The following is a 20,614-nucleotide window of genomic DNA, read 5'->3' as shown; positions in this document are numbered from 1 at the left end:
CGGTCTTTGACACCTGTTAATTAACCGTCTTAATCGTTGCGTTAGCTGTTGACGCGTTTCAAACACCTACATCTATCATTTCTATCCTCCTCTGTAGATGGACTGAAAATTTTCACCCTTTGGATTGAAAATTTCAATTTTCTTCTCGATCCTGAAAGCGCAAGCAATGTGTTCCTATGCAAGTGCAACGGCCTTGAGACGAACTCTCACAGCACCCCGACGTCCTTAGAGAGAAAGGACGTCTCGGAGGCCTTCCACGGAGAAAGCATTTGCTCGCCAAATAACTGTGCAATACGCACACTGGCTCAGCTGTGTCAGCGGGTATTAATGACATTTTCCCTTCACCGATCTTTTTAACGCGTTCTCTTGATCGACGTATAGATCCGCCACCAGCGTGGATCGCCGCTTTCGATCGACGGCGCCACGTCATTTCCTACAATCGATTACCAATCGATACGCTTCGACTTCCGATTCGCCTCGGTACTTTCGCTCGTTGACCGTGTTACATATCGTAATCGTTAGTTTTACCGTGGTTACAGACGTTGAAAATTCTATGAACGAACTTAAGATAATTCAAACGTTAGAATTAATTATAATTAATCATGGAATTATTATATCATTTAATATACTAAATGATAATCCGATGCGCTCCGATTCGCATCGATTCCCTCGTTTCTACCCGTTAATCCGTGTACACAGGCGCGTTTTAAAATAATTTTTACCAGTCGTCCCAATTATTTCGAGATTTTTTAACAGTTCGCTCGCTCTTTCCGGCGAAATGTTAACGGTTGCGCGGTTGTTAGGCGTGCCTCGGATCGTCTTGGAAATCGCATCGACCCGATATTATCGTCGTTGCGCAAAACCGCTTCGCTTGCTTTTTAATAACGATTCGTATTAAGGTCGTTATGGCAAACAACAACGCTGGTCGACGATCGAATTCGCGGGAGGAATTTTAATACGTCCGGTTGTTGGGATGAACGGAGTTTAATGCTCGGTCGCGAAGGATCGGTGCTCGGTGGTTAATGATTGATCGGTTTATTCGGTCTTAACGATCTTATCGCGTGCCGTACGAGCGAGTAATTGCTTCGGAGTAGGTGTTACGAACAGTGGTTTTCGGTGCTGTGAACGAATTTGTTGATTTGCTGCAAAGAGAGAGATAGATACTCATAGGGAAAATCGAGGAAAAGAGAGAAACGCATAATTAAAGAGGCGGTATCGTTAGCCGCGTTTAACGACCCTTCGAATATCCCTCGGTTTCGGTAATAAAATTTCACGCGTAACCCGGGATTACTATCGGCTTTGCGTTGCCTTTGGTAATTCACTTAGGGTGCATAGTCGTCTGTACTGATTCCCCGTATCCGGATTATTGAATTACCGGGACTACTTTTAATTACCGGAATCGACCGCGACGACCTACATTTATGAAACGTCCATCCCTAGATCGACCAAAGGAAAGGGTGAACGAGGGTTATCGATCGAATAGTAATCTCCTGTACTTCATTTCGGTATTCGAGTGCTTATTTAGCAAAGTGATAATCAGAGACTTTGAAAAGAAGATCTTAGAAGATGTATAGAAATTAATTGCAAAGTGAACAGTGTCTCGAAGTTCGTTTTATCGAGGAAAACCGGAGGAAACGGGAGGATTAATTGCCTGATATAATAATAGATCCTCGGTAGAGGAATCGCGTCGTCCTCGACACCGCTTCGCGGTAATAAACCTTTTTCATCGCGAGACAACGTTGGTCGTTAGAAACTCTACGCATTATCCGGGAATTCCAATGCAATTTACGATTATAAGACGCTCGTTAGATCAGGGACAAGCCGTAAGGTTACTTAGTTTAACCCTCGAATAACGATGCCGGATCAATCGTGACCCAGACCTATGAAATGTATGCAACAGTATTTCAACGTAACCATCTAGTCAAATTTATAATCGAAAAAAATTCGTATATTTAGAAATTAATTTTTGATTGAGCAACCTGGTACGTTAAAAATGATTCGAGGTACCTGTTACCCGGGCACACAGGTCATAAAAGGAAATTCCTATCGTTGATGCACTTTGCAAGCGTACCATTCTGACCCAATGCGAATAAGAATCGTGCACGAACGGCGTCTGGTGCCATTTCACGAAGAATCTCGTGCTCGGTCAAAGATCGTCCTGTTTTTCGTGTATCGAGCTCTTCCTTTCGATAGAAAGAAAATCAATTCATTCGATTGGCCCGAATTGAATGTACCCGATCGTTAGATCGACGCAGACACGAGCACAACGCGAATGAAAATAAAAAATAAACAGCGTGTTAAAAATAGCGAAAGATTACGAAATATATGTTTCGAATGTGTGCTTAGGTGCAGGTACAGTTTGCACAGCTGATGTCAGCTGAAAAATATATACTTAAATGACAATTCCAATAACCCAAATAAAACGTTTGAAACACGAACCCAGATAAGATTTCATAATTTAGCTTATTTATGTTTCTATTAAAATTTCCTGGATTTGACCAGGTTTAATCAAGTTTCCGGTCTCTGGTAGGAAAAGACGGTGAATTTTCGAGAGGCTCGGCCGGTGCGATAAAGTATCCGCGATGAAGGACGATAATGGCACGAGATAATGCTGGAAAGAGCGCGAGTTATATAATGAGAGGACGTGTTCGATGAAACGTAGCATGCGCGTCAAGACGTGGAAAAATGCTACCTGCTCGAACTGATAAATCTCCTTACACAAACGAGGAGGAAATTAATCCTTAGGATTTCTTTCCTTGCCACGTGTAATTAAATCGTGGAATTTTACGTAGGATACCGTATTTTCGGTTTGATCAAAATTGTAAAATTTACTTGCGCTGATAATTAACTAAAAGGAGTAACTTGATAGGAGGAACAGAAGCGTGGCTCGATATTGTTATAAAAGGAAGGGGTTAACGAGGGAAAGTATGGCGATTAATACGCTAGCTTGGATATTCCTGGCCAACGGGGTAGCACGTCATAGCTTTTATTCTTCGAACGATCCTCTTAACCGTGGCGCCAGTCATCTAGCGCCGTATCTCGCGTAAAATTATCACGCTCGAATTATCAGCCGGAGCGTACGGTCAATCGTAGGAAAGAAGATGATCCGCTTGCAATTCAGGAAGCGATTAACAAAGACAAACCAACCGAGCAATTAATCTTTTCTGACCTAGATACTTACGACATAGGCGACCATCATTGCCGAAGAATTTCATGTATTGCGTAACGTAGACTGATAGGTGAATGATAGGTGATCGATGATAACGCGTCGAACGAAATGATCACCTGATTCGTTTAATGTCACCGTGTTTCTTGAAAACCGTGTTTCCTCATTTATTTTATTCTTCCTGGTTTGATTTCACCAAATAGATTTCTGTTTCCTGGTTGATTTCCTTTACGTTTGCAAGAAAGTTGCGGAATAAAATGAAACTTCCAGGCTCTCTGGCGCATTGTGGTTTTCGTTATAAAACGAGGCGGATTTCATTTTCAGTTAACTAAAAAGTGATATATTTTTATTTTCAAGCTTTTAATATTAAAATCGTACGAAGGCAAAGATTATGAAAATTTTCATAATTTTTCTATTTCTACCTGCGATCGTACAGGAAATGAAGGTGCTTTCAATATCTCGAGCTGTTGAATCAGGCTGGACAGCGATAAAAGAAAAGAGTTGCGTTTTATACGGTGGAACGTGTGATAAATACGGAATTGTCGGTTTCGAAAACGTGACTGGTCGCGATTGCACGGTCACGGAATCGAAGCCGAATGAAATTCGGAGAGGTTCGATGCCAAGCAAATAAGTTCCTCAAACGAACAAAGTGGCTTGTCTCTATCTCCCTCTTCTTCCCTCCTCACCGTTGCTTCGGTTCCTCTATATCTAATTTGCAACGCTCCTTTCACTCTGCTCTCTCGAACCGCGATACCGATCGCGAATACGTGTACACCGGTGCACACGGCCAGGTAAATCGTTAAAATGTTAAGTACGAGGGGGCGATTGTGAAACGTCCCGGCATGACGAATTACAAGCTGTTCTGTTGCGAGGTGACATTTCTGCTCTTTCCGCCTACGCTCTGCTCTATCTTTTTCTCTCCTTCGTCCCTTGATCAAATTTTACTCTTGGTAAATTTCGATCGTTACTTTCGTAACACTTTCGTCGCTTTTCTATCTTTTAATTGTTTCGTATTTCGTTTGGATAGTGGAATTACACGCTTTCGCCTTCTTGTCAAATGACTTCGCGTATCGTTGGATTCGTGTTAAACCGTCGCGATTAGAATTAGTTTCGATTGTTACGAAAGTGAACAGAAATAGGAGAAAGGATTGTGGATTTTTATTTTTATACGGGTTGCAAATACGCTTTTGTTATTATCCTGTGACGAAGCATCTTGTAAAAAGATGTATGTTTACCGATAAGAGAATTAGTGACGCAAGATAGAAACTACATAATAGACACTGAATGTAAAATGGATTAAGAACTCGTAATCGTTCGGTTCAGATGTGTTACGTTATGAACAACGATAGCTCATGTTGATGTGAAAAACAACTGACTCATAACACGATAGTTGGAGGTAAACATTGTTCAACAAACGGGGATAACTTGGAAATTGTTCGGAAAATTGTTCGATCGAATTCTATCTGATATATCGAAGCTATTACGTGATAGCTTTCTTAATAAACAGCGTAATTGATACGATATGATGTAACTGTGAAAATCATATTTAAATACTTGTAGAACAATAGGATTCCGTTAATCCAACTTAACGAACGAACCTTTGTCGTTAATTTCCTCCGTGCATTGTCACGGACTGTTGGAAAATCGTGAAAAATCAGGACGCGTAGTTATCTGGTTTCCATCGTAACTAAATTCATCGCTTATCCTCCGCCACTATTCACGTAACATCAGCTGACGATAATCAATAGCTCTACAAGCTGATAAGAGGATTTCGTTATAAAACGGTAGTCGAATTTTACGCTTGTAGAGTCTCGCTTTTTCGTCACTCTTACGTAAAAAAAAAAAAGAGAAAAGAAAATGAAAGCTTCTAAGGTTGACGAAGGTTGAATCGAAAAAAATATGTTTCCTCTAAACTAATCGTGTTTTAATCTCATCTCTTCGTCAAAAATATTAGGAATGTTGCCTCGAAGGTCTTTGAATTAATTACATCGTTTCTTTGACCTCAAAAATCCTAACTACTTTCCTTATGTTCAAACTATACCTACTTTCGTAATTTAAGATCCATATCATTTCCATCTAAACGCAGCAGAATTTACGGTTAAGTAGACGAAAAGAAAGTGGATATCAAATGTGAAGTAAAACAAGAAACTCCATTTGCGTCAATTTCTACTTCTGTAATTACCAAGGACGTGAATAATACACAGTCTTCCTCGAACATCATTTCCGCCGGTGGTAGAAGCAAGTTAGCGTTGAAAATCGCGGCCGAGGTCTGTTGTGAGTACAGTAGTCGGAAGATAGTTGGTGTCGAGGCCAACGACGCCGACGTCGACGTCGTCGTCGTCGCGTGGAAACCGCAGCAGCCGGCTAGAGTCTCCTTCGACGAATCGATAATGCGCTCCTGGGTTCGCCACCTTTGTCTCTATTATCCTCGTCTCTCGGTCGATTTGCTCGCCGGCAAATCGCGGAAAACGCCGCGTCGACTTACGTGGGCGATCACGGCAGATCGAGAAATAACGCAGTTACGAGAGATCGGTCGACCTTGTTTACCATCTGGAAATCACGTATCACTTTGAAGAAACGCGCGACTATCGTCACGATTCTTCCAATGGAACGTGTCTCCGCGCGTTTTTTTCGCTTCAACCCTTTCTTTCACTCGCGTCTCCGTCGACGAAACCTTGGCAGACAAAGGGCGCGTTTATTACGAGCCGGTAAAAGGTGATTGCTCGAGACAAGAAAGATCGTTGCAGAAGAAATTGTCCGGAGAAACACGGTCTAACCGAAGCGACGCAACGACCGTTTCAACTTTCGCGGTTTAATCGAACCCCAAGCGTAATCAACGCTGTTCTCTCCTCGGACCTGACTCAACGATCCAGCGGTTACGCAAATGCCCAGTTCGAATCGAATTCACCGTGAAACAATATACATTTTCAACGATTCGGTTGCTCGATTTCTGAACTTTAGTTTCAGAAGATTGAAAAATAAAATTAGATCTTCTTCATCTTCTTCAGGAGGTAGAATAACATGGTCCAGCGTCGAGTTATTTGCTGTGCAAGTCGTACGAATTCATTTATTCAGCCAGTGTTTGCACTTTACCGTAACAGCTGAGAGTTAAAAAAAAAAAGGCGTCGAATAAATATTAATTTTTATATCTGGCTGGAAAATATGCCCGTTTAACAGCAACAATTGTTCGTAAGTCGGAACGAGACTGCTTCTAATTAAGATTTAACAGAGTTACGGGAATTTCATTGGAATGGGAAAGAATTCCATGCGAGCGTCGCCGGGTAACAATAGAAACCCCGCGATGGCAAGTTCTCTCGAGTCTATTGAACGCGACTCTGAATCTTCTTCTCCAAGGCGCATCCGTCACGATAGTTTAACCCGAGCGACGAAAGTGCCGTTCCACTTGGCCGATTATGTAATCGTCTACCATGTATGCTTCTCGATTTTCTGTTTCTATGTTCCAACGTAAAAGGTTGACGGGGTGTTTAATGTGTTTAACGGCATGCATGTATTTCGTGATGGAGCAAACGAAAGAACGTCTGGAAAGTCGAGGGAAATTAGGGGACGGTTTCTTCGTGCTTTGCATAAGGAATAAAGGACGTTACGTGCAAACCACCCCGAACTAGTTCCGTTCGCACGACGAGTTCCCAAGTGAATTATTCGAACAAAAAGAAAAAAAAAAAAAACAAAAAACGAACAGACAATCGGTCGAAAATGTTGTTGCGGATTCGATGGGAATGTCGACGATTTCGTTGTATGTACAACACCGTCCGAATCACAGTAAGGTCCGTGCAAAACGCTCGATATTCTTGGCAATTTTATGTAACCTCTTCCCTTTATGTCCTGTTTCGTAATAATCCCCGTTAACGATTGTTCCAAATGAAATTCTTTCTCTCCCTTCGAGTAGACATCCGTGGCTCTTCGAGCCGTGTGCAGAATACATTCGCGAAAAAGCTCGAATTTTTCTTTTATTTAGCTGAATTTTGTCCGTGACTTTTGAAACGCGGTGCGTGGGCTGGAAACAGATTGTCTCGTTGTTAACCCTTTGACCTGAGACGCGATATTCGCATGACAATCGACGAGGTCTGGCCGAGAATCTGAATGAAAATTTGCGTTGTTGCAAACGAGGAAGAATTAAAACAATCCTAGGAATTCAGACGAAATGATCGATAGTTGCTTCTTCTATGCGGTGAACGTTTTAACAGGAAATAGGGAGTTAAAAAATATTCCACAGCAAAAGTTTCGTATTAAAATAGTTGGGAGGAGAAACGGCGTTAATAACGCTATTATTGTTATTAACTTGCATCGTACGATAATAAGGGAGAGGGAGGTTGAAAAGGGGACACAACTTTTTCGTACGTTACTATCTATTCCCGCAACTGCATAGCAGAACTCACGATCGTGTTTATTAGCTACTTCGCCACTGATTGCGCCTATCTTGCGAATTAATATTGTGGTTTATCGTTCAGTCTTTCCACTTGTTGCCGGACGAACGTGTTTCCGAGCGAGCTGTTTGCTTTCTCGGTAAGGATTTTTATTATCAGCTCCCCTGGTATGCTTCTTTGTCGAATCAGCTATGAAATAAACAAAATTGCTTTTATATTATTCAACCAGTTCGATCTCGAGCTCCTCGATAGGACAATTATTTCTCTCGTTTAATGCTCATAGCGAAATTTCGATCGTCACGGTGAACGCGTTGCAAAAATATTACACACCGGTAACGTTAAAATCAGCGCGGATCTGGAGACCTTGGGGAAGAACACAGGAAATATGCATGGAAGCGAACGTGTTAATTAACCGCTTAGCGACTTCGCTTCTGACCGCGGAATTCATTCGTCATGGAAGTAAACCGTATGCAAATCCTTTCGTGCGTTAAACTGCACGCATTGAATCTCTTCGAGCGAAATCGTCGATTAATCATTTCGAGATGTCGAATTTCAAGTTCGTTGTATCGTGGACAACAGGACGGTTGTCCGTTGTGGTAGGAACAATCTCAGGTCGATTAAAAGAATATCTAGATATCGAGGGATGCAGAATGTTTTCTATGGTGTTCTCAAGGGACTTCTTGATACGAGCTCGAAATAGGAGAGAGAGAAGTCTGCACATGACGCCGAGTGGCAAGCCTCGTGAATTGTCAGGATCGAGGCGGAATAATACATTGGTAAAAGGCAGGTGTTAGTTAGCACATAAACAGGAACGCACACGGACCGTGGTAACACACAGGTAGAATCTTTAGGGACACGAACGAGAGTCGCGGTGTCCTTGTGTTGATAGAACACCCTTCACCCAGCTTATGGTTAAACAGAGTCGACGAGGGCATCCGAGTGATTCGAAATCCTCGGCTCGGAAAAACGAGACACCCTCGTCCTCCTCCTCCTCCTCTTCTACTCCCTTCCAACCCTCCCCTTTCCTCTATTTTCGACCAACCTACCCTCCAGAAGGTAACGCAAGAATAATGGATCCCCGTTGCGTGTGTCCGTTCTCGGTTCGTTCCTCCCTTGTCCTTCGTTCAGGATTCTGTTAAAGTGACCGAGGGAGATAGTAGGCCACGACAGCGCCATTATTGTCGAGGATCGACTAAATTTGGCCTGTCCGTGCTTCGATTAGACCGCATTCGGGGCCATTCGCTTATTCTTAGCCTGAGAATCATCGGCCCGATGAAATTATACCGCATGCTGGGGTTCGGGATGTTTCCTGTTTATGCAATTACCGAACACCCCAGAAATAAGAACGTTTGCGAAATTATTTCACAAATCATTTTGATTTTCTTTGTTAGAAAATAGATTTTTTCTAAATCTTGGAAGGATAGAAAAGTAGGAATAAACCCTAATAAAACAAAGGGAACAGTATTATTTTTTCGTGGCATGTCTTTTTTCGCTGGCAATGCGCATTCAGTTTGCATGGAAAGCGACGTGGTTCGTCGCTGCGTGGAAACTTGCCAAGTAGACACTATTCATTACACGTATTAACAGTTTCATAAGGTAACCTAGGTAGGCCAATTCAGGCGGTCTGACTTGAAGTTATTTTTGCGTGGGTTAAATTGTAAGGGTTTTACAGCAGTGGCCTTTCTATTAACACTTTTAACGAACTTTCAGTAGGAAATTAACGAAATCATTTATAGGGGGCTAAATAAGGTCGTTCACGAAATTACAACAGTGTCTGAATATCTTTGTAACCAACCGTATAATCGATAATATCATTGCTTCCTTTGAGAAAATACACGGTTAAACGATTGTTTTCTCGAGTACCGTTCAAGTGAAACCTCTGTTTCTTTGCTTTTTAACGGTCAAACAGGTAAAGTTTCAAATCAGTGCTCAAATAGCAACCGGTAGACAATGTAAAAGTAACATCGTGCATTTCACCGAAGGTCGAGAACAATGAGCTTCGTTAAGGTAGACATTATTTCCACTTTCCAGGGTTCGATGCTTTCGTTTTCCTTATCCCCTTTCTTCACTCTGTTCCGCCAATTTTTACGAACGATGAAAATATTTTCGTCCAATTATTCCATCCTTTCTTTTATCTATCGTCATTGTCTAAGAATCAAAGCTACATAAAATTTTCATAAGCATCATGATATCGAAGGTATTCGAAATTCATCTCGAGACGCGATTCAATTTAACGATCACTATTAACAACATTTCGTATTCCTCGAACAAATTAAATATTCCTCGTTGCATACCGATCGTCGCAATGCAATGCACCGGGAGGCGGGACAATCCTTTCGCCGTGCAATTGGTTCGACCTGGAAATCGATCGGAGCCGATTGATCGAACTGCCATGCCGGGGTGAATTTTTTCCGGAAAATCGAACGAGCCCGTTTGACATTTACCTGCATGCGTGGTCGCGTTAATTGAATTTTAAGGTTGCTTGAATTGTAAGCCTGTGAGTTTATCGGCACGTGTTCAGCTCGGTGACGTGTATTTTGCAAAATACATTGTCGATGCTTTAGAATCGATATACGGATATTTGAAATTTTCACGTTCATTTTGTAAGAGCTGGACTTTTGGATTTGACGAAAAACCAGGCTTCTTATCGATCCTGCTTTGCATTTCGACGAACGCATTGGAAAGTGACGATAGGCTGTCTAGACCCAGAAACAATTTATCGCGTGTTGAAGCAACGACCGCAGAACAGTGTGTGCTTATCGCGGCCACGCCTAATCGCTCTGATTACGGCATCGTCAGTGTCCCGGATCCTTTAAGCCCGCTTCACAACGTTGCTGCTCGTCATTTCAATGAACGCGCATCAACGACAACGGATAAAAATATTTCAATCTCTCCAACACGACGCTGTCCGATAAAAATCTCGTTGCTCATCAATTATAACGTTGAGTTATGGTTTTCCCTGATTGCTAAACCGATTTTAAAATCGATAACGATTATCGTTTACGCAATCGCTGACTCGCCCTAATGTATTCTCTCATTTATTTAACCAATGTATAGCAGGCTTAATTGTATTGGAAAGGATGGCAATTAACCGTATCGTCGTTATCGATAACGATGGTCAACGCGATGGCATCGAACATCGAAAGTAGTCGGGTTAGTTACTCGATGGGACCAATTGTTCTCTCGTATCGAACAGGGTAAACGTTTACCGTGAACCATCCACCGTTCTGTTTGCCGAGTAGTATTGATCTTGCCAGTGATGGTTGCTGGTCACACGGAGAGATTTAGCGGATTGTTTACGAAATACCCCCGGGGCGATTTTCGATGCAAACGACGCTGCTCGACACCTGTCCGTTGAAATGTCGCGGATCCTCGTCGATCGTAAAAGAGGGACGATTCGAATCGTGTCGATAGCCATTGGACATCCACGCGAATCGCACGCGATTCGTTCTTCGTTAGAGACAAATCAAACGTTTTGTCTTTATTTTTCTTGGCCCCCCTATGGAAAATCGAAAGAAGGTTTCAACGATTTCGCGAATCGTGCAATTTTCGCAAGTTCGATGACACCGAAACGAGCGAATAATTCGATCAGCGCGGCATTTCGAACGGCTAATCCGTTTGAGATGCCGCGTTCTCTCGTACCCGGATCTATGGATCGGTCTATCACGATCTAGAATCCGTGAAGGCGTTTCAGTGGCGACCGGTGTGCAACACGTACACGCCCACACAGAGGAAGGCGAGCAGACGCAGGGGTTCGCGCGAGCGCGATGGAGAACACGCGTCATAAGAAGGGAACCAGCCAGAACGGTCTGCGAGTTCGCCGGCCGAGAGAAAGTGAACCAGTTGGCGGCGTTGCCGAATTTCTCCATACGGACTGTCTAGTTGCTACTCCATCTTGTTGTCTACCTGTTGCGACCCGGCAACCATGTTCCCGATTAATCGAACCGAAAGGTGATTTTTGGCGAACCGCTTTTTTTTTTTTGCACGCCGACGATCGTTCACCGAGCGAACTCTGGTGATCTCGGTTTGATTGATCCATCGACGAGGGTGGAGAATAGTAGGTCGATGAAAGGCAAACGTTCTATAGAAGAAGTTCGGGGGCAAAGTTGATAGATGATGCGTCTTTGGCACGCACGACTCAATTTGCGTACAATAGGGTTCACGTAGGAGTCAGGGAGACATTATAATCCAGAATCAAAAGAACACATTTTTCCTTGTTTCTTGAATTAATCCATGGTGATAAAGCGCTATGGATTTTCCGTTTACTTGAAATGTCTGAAACTTTCAACCGGTCCGATTAACTCGAGAAGTCTGACAACTCGCGCGTCTATTTTCCTGCGGTTGCAAAACGTCGTTGGCCGGTTGTTTTTAACCGAATGCTCGATTAGAATTTCGCGGGCGGCGAACGTGTTACGAGCATGTCGGGCTACGATGCAAAATGCATGAACATAACCGCCTGCAGCTTATGCAACCGGACACATCGAACGCCTGACGCGTCGACACCGCGCCAGGTTTCTTTTACGATTTCGCGTTCGTAAAACGGAGCCATCCATAAATTACTCCGCTTTCCCCTAGTTTGTTCTAACCTAACCCAGACACTCCTACTATTCGTTGCTTTCGTTCCGCCAGTTTCTGGAATTTCTCGGATTCCCCTTGCGATAATCCGATCCAAGAGGATGGATGCATCGATCAGAATAGATCGGCCGAGATTTTATAATTGGCAAACCTCTTCCCATAATCTGCATTATTGAATAAAACTCATGAATAGATCCTCGATTAAATCGTGTCCGCGTCCCAGCGGCGGCGAATAATTGATCAGTCGGTCAAGATCGAACGGGTCTCTAAAAACGAAATTCAACAGGTGTTGAGATTGCTCTTTCCCATCCCCGTTCTATCTGCCAGACGAAATATACGAGCTGATCTCGATCACTTTTCCGGCTCGTTCGATTGCTTTTCATTTTCTTCATGGGGAGCATAAACCTTTTTCATCTAATTTCACTCGCGTTTATATATTTTATTCGAGCACCTACTCTCGAGATCCCTTTTCGTGTAATTATTAGGTATAAAAATGAGGGAGTGCGTTAAAACATTCTACGTCAGATCTGTATAATCTTTCCGGTGGTTTGTTTCCGTTTCGTGAACTTCCTCTGAACGTGCGTTGAATTATTCCCCCAAAAAATCGTTATCGTACCATCATCGGTGAAAGCATACGCGTGCTGCCTATTTAACACCTTTTCAGGCAATAGATGATTTCCTTTTTGCATAACTGTGCGTAGTGCGATTAAGATTAAAAACATTGTTGCTAGAAACGAGTCGCTTAATGATAATTAAAATTCTAATGAATTCTTAACACTTCAACCGTGGACAATTATCTAATTTTTGTATATAAAATCGCGAATTACGATTAGGTGTTTTTTGAAAGTATAAAAACATTGGTGCCGTTATATAATGTCATGTATAACTATGTGATATCGTCTAACATGAATTTCAATCTGTTTTCCATTAAACAACCACGTTAATTAGCTCTGCTATCTACGTTTAGCAAATCGCTAACAAAGTGTATTATTAATGACTCTATCTTTGAAACTGAACTAAGTCGTGTCGCATAAATAGCCTCTGTCAGGAAATTAACGATACCTAGTAGCAAGAATCGGTGAATTCGTATCAGCAACATTTTATTTTCATCGATAAACACAGTAACAGTTATGCTCTTTCTCGTGTTAACGATGCAACGAGCATTACATCCGTTCTCGCGAATTTAATCTCTTGCACTTTCGATTCTTGTCCTTCGAAACTAATACCAACAAGTCGTCATTGAATCTTACCATCTATCCGACGTTCGTCTCAAAATGTATGCGCATACATTGAGCTTCGAGCTGTGTTTGCGTTTGAACCTTTGTCGCGATCTAACGTGATTCAAAAACCACCGCGATTCGAAGCGGAAGACTACGCGTCTGAGACGATAGGCAAATAGTCGAAGAGTTGGTCAAATTAAAGTTGCACGAGCAATATTATAGAATCGATATCATAAAATTGGTATCGAAATGAAGAGGCTTGTGTTTATATCTTCTATCTACGAGTGATTCGATCGATAGAGATAGTATCGAACATCTTCGTTTCTGATCGACGAGTAAACGCACTCGAATTTCTTACCGACAACTTTCCCTTTCAAACGCTTGTGCACGCAAAATTCTCGTCTCTGCACGCCACTAATGTAACAAGACAAATATATTACGTTACAAGATCATAGAACAGTTTGATTTCATAGACCGCAGAATCGCAGCGTAGAAAGCTGTGCCTAGCTGGTAATCCAATGAATTTTCATCGAATTCATATTAATTTAAACAGAACATGAATGATTTTCTTATTATTACTCGTGCAAATTCAAATATCATTTTTCTGAATCTTGTAGAAAAACCGTGAGATAAAACTTGTGATAGTTTGATTAGCTTATTAAGCAGATTAAACGCGTGTAATTAACGCGAAGTTTTCTTTTTCTGTTACAGAACAAGACCAGCCAGAACCCTACTATACAGTTCCTAGGAAATGAAGGGGTAAGTGGAAAATCACTTTCCATTATTTGCATACTCGCGCGACACGTAGGTGCTTTCGACTAACGCGCGATCGATTGTGCTATCGATCTTAGAACGCGATAATGGTCGATAATGTCGATACAGTTAAGTTGTTGCATCAGGAACAACGGTGAATCAACGTTAGAAATAAACGATGTCTTTCTTCGGCTCGTCTAACGCGATAGGAAGTAAACTATTTTTAATACATTTAAGGAGGTTATCAGAGAAATTTGGAGCGTAGTTTATCGTTTACAGTGTCGTAAATCCGATAAGCTGGACGGATAAATTTCATGTCAAGTTTCGTGTCTCGCTGATGCTTCTTAGAAACGACGGACGTTTAAAAAAAGCTTGCTTCGTATAATCACCGTGGCGAGAGTGCGAATAAAAGATCAGCCTGAAGCGTGCCAGCTGAGCAACACATGAAACCTCGTCGTTTTCCATGAATTTATGTTTAACAACTATGACGTCGACGAGCTGCTGCGAAATCGCGCTTTTCTTCGAAGTAGCGCGGTTTAATTCGCGAATTAACACTGTCAACGTCAGCTACCGATATACCTTGACTCATTAACCTGTTAACGTTCTCAAAGCCTGTAGATTCAGCTGGATTTATGTCTCCAACGATTTTCCATTTCATTTCTACGTCTCTCGCGATACCGGACGAATCGATTCGATTTTCCCGGGTTGAATTCGATCGAACCGGTAGTCGATCGGTCTGGAAGGGAAGGACGGGTCGAGGCAAAGGTGGTGGCTCGGTGAAATGTCCCTTTAGGTGTTAAAGAGTAAAATAAAAAAAAAGGGGGAGAGTGAGAGGCAGACACGAAACGTTAACGATGGTGCACGATCGGCCAGGTACACGCCCGTGTCTCGTGTTACACGCGAAAGAGATCTTTTCGTGTGGGGATCGGAGGATCGGAGGCGATACTGCGCGTGTCCGTAGACGTGGCGATCACGAAGCCGAAGGTTTCTACTATGGTGAAGGCGATCGAGGTCGTTCGAGCAAGGTTATACACCATTTTCTCCCGTGCCGTTCGTTGATTCGCCCGCACGTAGGTACCTCTGTTCTCTCGTTCGATGGATCGATCCGTTCTTCTCGAATTGCCGCGATACGCGGCAGGTTTGTTGCCTGCCTGACGCGGGTCCTTGGCGATCCTCGTGCAATGAAGCAATCGGCGAATGATGTTTTCCTTTTTTCTTTTTCGAAGGTCGAATCAGATCGCGTTTCGAGGCTGTTTTTCGCTTGGTTCCGGGACCAAGATTGAGTTTTGGAAAAAATTATTATCTTGGGTTCCTTTTGTAGATTTGGAGTCGTTGCTCATAAAAGAAGCAAAACATTATTTCAATGTGAAATGATAAAAAATCAAGTATGTATACAGTTTTATCATTCAACGTTATCTCGATGCATAGTATTCATCGATTCAAGTGGAAGACCTTGACGTTACAGGATATTGATTTGTTCGAACAGATAAAAGAGATGTTCGATCCGCGAGATAATCGCGAACGCTATTAATTGTGTACGTTCGTTTCCGCCACTGCGTAATTGCTGTTTGATCTGAAACCATCTTTTGCATCGCGTTGAATTCTCGTTCCTTCGAGAAACGTTAGCCGGTGTATATTTTTAACACCGGCATTCCGAAAAATCTTGGACACGTTCGCGGCGTTAGACACCGATTATTTATGTAGAACCGTAAAAGTTTGGCCTTGCCTTTGGTCTCGTAAAAGCTGTACGAGTTGCCCTTCCTTTAAAAGTCGGGACGACCCGGTGTCGTTAATCCTTCGGCTACTAAGACTCTTAAGTACTAGGTACTAAATCAAGTATTAAATTAGGCAACATTTTCGGTAAAGACGTCCGTAGTGAAAGGGTCAATCAGAAATTCGAAATCGGCTAGGCGGTAGGGAAAGGAAGAAGGTGATCGACATGTTCACGTCTTTGGTCCCGCTCGATTTTTTCGGGCGTGGTCGACCGTCTCCTCGATTAAGTCTTCACTCAGAGCAATACATATTATTGCAAAAACCTGTTCAAATAAAATAATCTTGAACTACGTAAAAAGAGAAAATCGTCGGTATTCGAAAATATTTTTTCAATTTCACTTAAAATCATAGAAAATGAATGAAGATAATTAAAACGGACACGAGACTTTGTTGAAAATGTTTCCTTTCCTTATCTTATTTATTTTTTTATGCCACCGTGATAAGAAGAAATAATATGATAACGTTTCGGCGAATCAAAGCAAATAAAGTTGAAAAGGCTGGTTCGAAAAAGAAATGGTAACAATGATCACCTGTTGCAAGGGGAAAGGTTTGAAGAAACGATTAAGGCTTCATTCATATAACCAATTCTGTATAGCCGCGTTTACTACTCGCTTGTTTTATCCTGACCTTTGATTAGTTTCCATTCTGAAAGATCCTCGAAGATCGATGCACCTAAGTTGACCTTTTCTCGAGCTATCTGCAACAAGCTGCCTTAGGGATATTCTTGCCTTAGGCACCTAGAAAATTATATTCTAAGGATACCTTCTCGTTTCGAGTCAACTGTTTGAATCCTTGAAGACAGAAGTCGGATACGTTGTAAAAGGAAAATAACGTTATTGAAAATGATGTGATCGAATGGGTTTGCTGATAAAACGTTCTTTCGAGAAGGCTTGAATAGTAATACTAATCTTCCAATATGGAAAAGTGGATAATATTTCCATTTGAAACGTTAGTAAAAGAAAAACGATACCCGGAAACGTTAAACGCAAACGTGGCAAGCAACGTCTTCGAGATCCGAAACTCGTTGATAAGCAAAATCCAGAGTATAACGACCTAGAAATAAGCAAAAATTGCTAATCTCGAAATAAAACACCACGATCCTTACGGTCAACGATTCATCCTCGCGTGTGTTTGGTCACCGACACTTCGAACTGGATGAAAATCTGCAAAACAAACCGTTGACAGAAGCTGCTACAGAAATCAGAACGAGAAGGAGAAAAATGAGGATAGAAGGGAGAAACACAGAGTCGGATTTTCCCAAGACGAAAAGGATAGCTGAAAATAACCAAGCGATAAATCACCGTGCAAAATGGTGGAGCAAGGCATTGAAGAAGAAAAAGACGGAACTGTGAGGGGTTGATGACGCAAACTAAGGCGGAGGGAAGAAGAGAATTAAGGTGACTCGTGGCTCGTTTATCGCAGATCAAGAAAATATAGAATCATTTAATTCACAGAGGCTCCTGTTGGCCTCTGGTGGCAACGGATTAAGCTCAGCTGGTGTGTGTACTCACTTTAGGAGAGCTTTAAAAGCCACGGTAAACTCGCTGAAACTTTCAGCAGACGAGTCTTTTAATTTATACTTTCAAACTCGTGATATAATTATTCAACCGCCGAACGGTGATTCTAAAATTAAATTTAAATTGTCTCACCTTTCAAGGATTAAATATTATTTTTCAATCGTTTGAAAAATCGGTGCATGCGTTCCGTAGGTCTCGGTCAAGATTAACCCGTCCGCTTCGTTGAAGGGTTAAAATTCTCCGGCTATGCAGAGTGGAAAGTTGCGCAAGCGATTGCTCGATCGGAATTCGGTAGTGTAGAAAGTATTAGATTCTTCGAGGTAGGGGGGGGCTTAAAAGCGAAATTTTATCAGACTCTTGCACGATGTATAAACCGCGCAAACTTTCACGAGACGTTTCGCGATTATTACCCGTACGAAAGTAAAATGTTGCTGGAGGTTCGTCGTCCTGTCGGTTGTTGAAGAGCAGTGAAAACTCGACGCGCCGTTGCGATCGTTGAAATCGATCGAATTTCTTTGAACGATTAACAATCGCGCGAACAATGAGGTATCTCTTTGTCGCGTTATCAGTGTGCTACGTTAAACGCGAATGTTAACGAGAACAAAAAGAACAGAGGCCTGGTCTTTCGCGATTTTTTCTTTTTCTCTACTTTTTGCTACCGTTTCTCTTGCTCTCTTTCTACTTGGGTGTTTTTAGTTGCCAGTTCCGTCAGTAGCTCAGCAATTATTCCAGTATAATTTGCTCATTTAGTAGACGTCCTTGTCGCGTCTGACGTATTCAGGGAGAACCGACCCGTGTCTTGCTCGATCTGCTTCTTTTACCGCTATTTCATCTATGCGAAACAATTTTGTGTAACAGTGACGCTTGGTATAATCAATAATCTTTTTGTCTTAACATGGACCAGATGGTTTTGATAACATTTCAGGCTTTGGTTTGAATCCTCAAAACATTCGGTGACGATTCAATGAAAAATCCCGATGTTTTGTTAATATCGCGTTAAATTCCGTCAGATGATTAAGAGACAAACTGATACAATATCCGTATCAGAAATCACTGTCTATAATAAATCATTTACACTCATCTCTTGAAAACATTGTGTGTTTTTCTTGTGGTTTTTTAAAACTTCCAACGATATTATATTACTTAACAATTTCCCAGTATTGCAAGTAGCTTTATTAAGAGATTAAGAAACATACTGATACAGTATCGATACCAGAAAGCTATCGGTGATAAATCACTTGCATCTACCTCTTGATAATTTTGAGTGCAATGTAAGGATACAGATTACGATTGATTATTGTTTATTCGGAATTGGATTTTCAAAAGTTTCAGAATTTTTAATCGATATACGTATTTAATCGATAGCAATGGCCTTTTGTGTATACGCGGTTAACGCAGAGTAGACTTGCCTTCACATTGTTACCTTTCACTCGACTGGTTTCTTGCTACCCGCCTTGTATCTATATTTTATTCAAGAACAGCGTGTTATTAAGTTGAATAATATAATGTGCATAATCGATGGTATAAATCATTAATTTGTATAAAAAATTAAATTTTATCAAGCTTAGATAGCTCGGCTCGGTTTCTTATTTCGTATACTTTCGTTCGAACGACTATCGTCTGAGATTCTCAACTCTCTAAAGGCAAGATGGGTAGCGGGAACCGGCGAGCATGTAAACAGGTCTTCTTCGCATATTTCCGCATGGGAACGCTTCACGTGATTCGCAGCGATTATAAAAGGTAAAACGCGAACGTAGAATCGCCTCTGTATCCGGTAGCAAGCGGAAGTTCTCTCGTGTTTGATCGTTTTCTTTTCGCGGTCCCGCTTCCTCCTCGACGTGGTCGCGCGTTTCTTTCGCTTAAGGCGATATTCCATCGCGCGATCACCGTCGACACGAAATATCGCTGCCGTAACAGTTACTTTTACACCTGACCCACTTACTATTCTACCAGTCGAATCTAAGTACCACGATAAAAAGTGGGTCACCACGAAACTAATTGACGGTTTCGTGTCGCGGAAACTCGCAACAGGGAAAGGGTCTTTCTCTTGGATATTAGACGAATTAGATCGGACGTTCGATTATCGGAAACGCGTACTTCGAAAGGGTTGGAAAAAGAGGGAAAGGGTGTCTATTGAAAACGCGTCGCCCTTCGGAAGGGTGCATGACACATCGCGCGACGGGATTTAGGCCGAAAACTGCCCTATCCCAGGTTTTATGACCACATGGAAACGTGCTGTAACGTGTTGCCATTGACGGAATCCACGAGCGGTGAATACGGGACGTGTTCGTACAGGGTGTTTCAAAAATAAGTAGCCACAGTTTGATAGAATATTTTATTTATTCAGTTACAAGTAGAAATAATTATCTTCTACATACCAAGTATTCTTATTTCTTCAAATTTTTAAATTATTCTCGTACTTTAAATCTATAAGATCGTAAGAAAAATCTTCTTTCAACCTGTATTTTGCAACACCTTCGTTGCGAGCCAATAAATACACGTGAAATCTGATAGAAGTAAACAACGATAAGTCACAAGTCGCTTCGGAGCTATCGTAATCTTTGCGTCGAATGTTGTTTGGTCAGCTATTTCTGAAATATCCTGTGTAGGTGTATCTTTATCATTACGGCCTTGCTAGTATGTAGGCGATATGCGGGTGTTGCGCTTCTCGTCATTAATTTTCCCTCCCTTTTTCCTTCGTCATTCATTCAAGCGGCCTGTTATGCTCGCGACACGTCCGATAATATTGCACATCGTACACGCGCGTTCGCACTTATCATCGCGGATATATCGTTCTGAGAAATTACCGTCCATTTTTCATCCCTTTTTCATTTGCTGAAATAGGTAAAAGGTCGTTTGCACGGAAATCTTTAGTGGAAATTTTTATCGTTATTCAACATTTTTATTTTATTAAAATGAAAAGTATTGAAATTTTTATGTACGTTTTATGCGTTTGGTGTCCTATCGACTACCTGTATATGCAAAGTGATTCAAGAAACTCGTATTCTAATCACCTTTTTTTTTCAATTCATGCATGATGTATATATGTTTTTGTATACTGTAATTAATATGTTGACGTAAAGCAGTAGCCCGGATCTAATTCGCTTGGTGCGCTTTTATTGCAAGGTAATAGACACTCGAGATTTGCTTTCTCTGGCTCTATCGAATTTTGATTCGAAATCGACAAAAGGAACAGGTTCTTCCCGTCGATAGACAGATGAAAGG

General features: G+C 41.8%; 1 protein-coding gene across 1 annotated transcript in view; it reads left to right on the top strand.

Annotated features, from left to right (window-relative positions):
• Su(Tpl) (Suppressor of Triplolethal) overlaps positions 1-20,614 on the top strand; it is a 76,345-nt gene that overhangs the window by 8,676 nt on the left and 47,055 nt on the right. The window contains exon 2 of the mRNA XM_034340237.2: positions 14,058-14,105. Coding sequence (XP_034196128.1) covers positions 14,058-14,105 — 48 coding nt within the window. The remainder of the gene's footprint in view (positions 1-14,057; positions 14,106-20,614) is intronic.

Source organism: Osmia lignaria, chromosome 10, assembly GCF_051020975.1.
Source record: "Osmia lignaria lignaria isolate PbOS001 chromosome 10, iyOsmLign1, whole genome shotgun sequence".
NCBI lineage: Eukaryota > Metazoa > Arthropoda > Insecta > Hymenoptera > Megachilidae > Osmia > Osmia lignaria.
The sequence above is the reverse complement of the archived record's forward strand: the minus strand, read 5'-3'. Positions and strand labels throughout refer to the sequence as shown.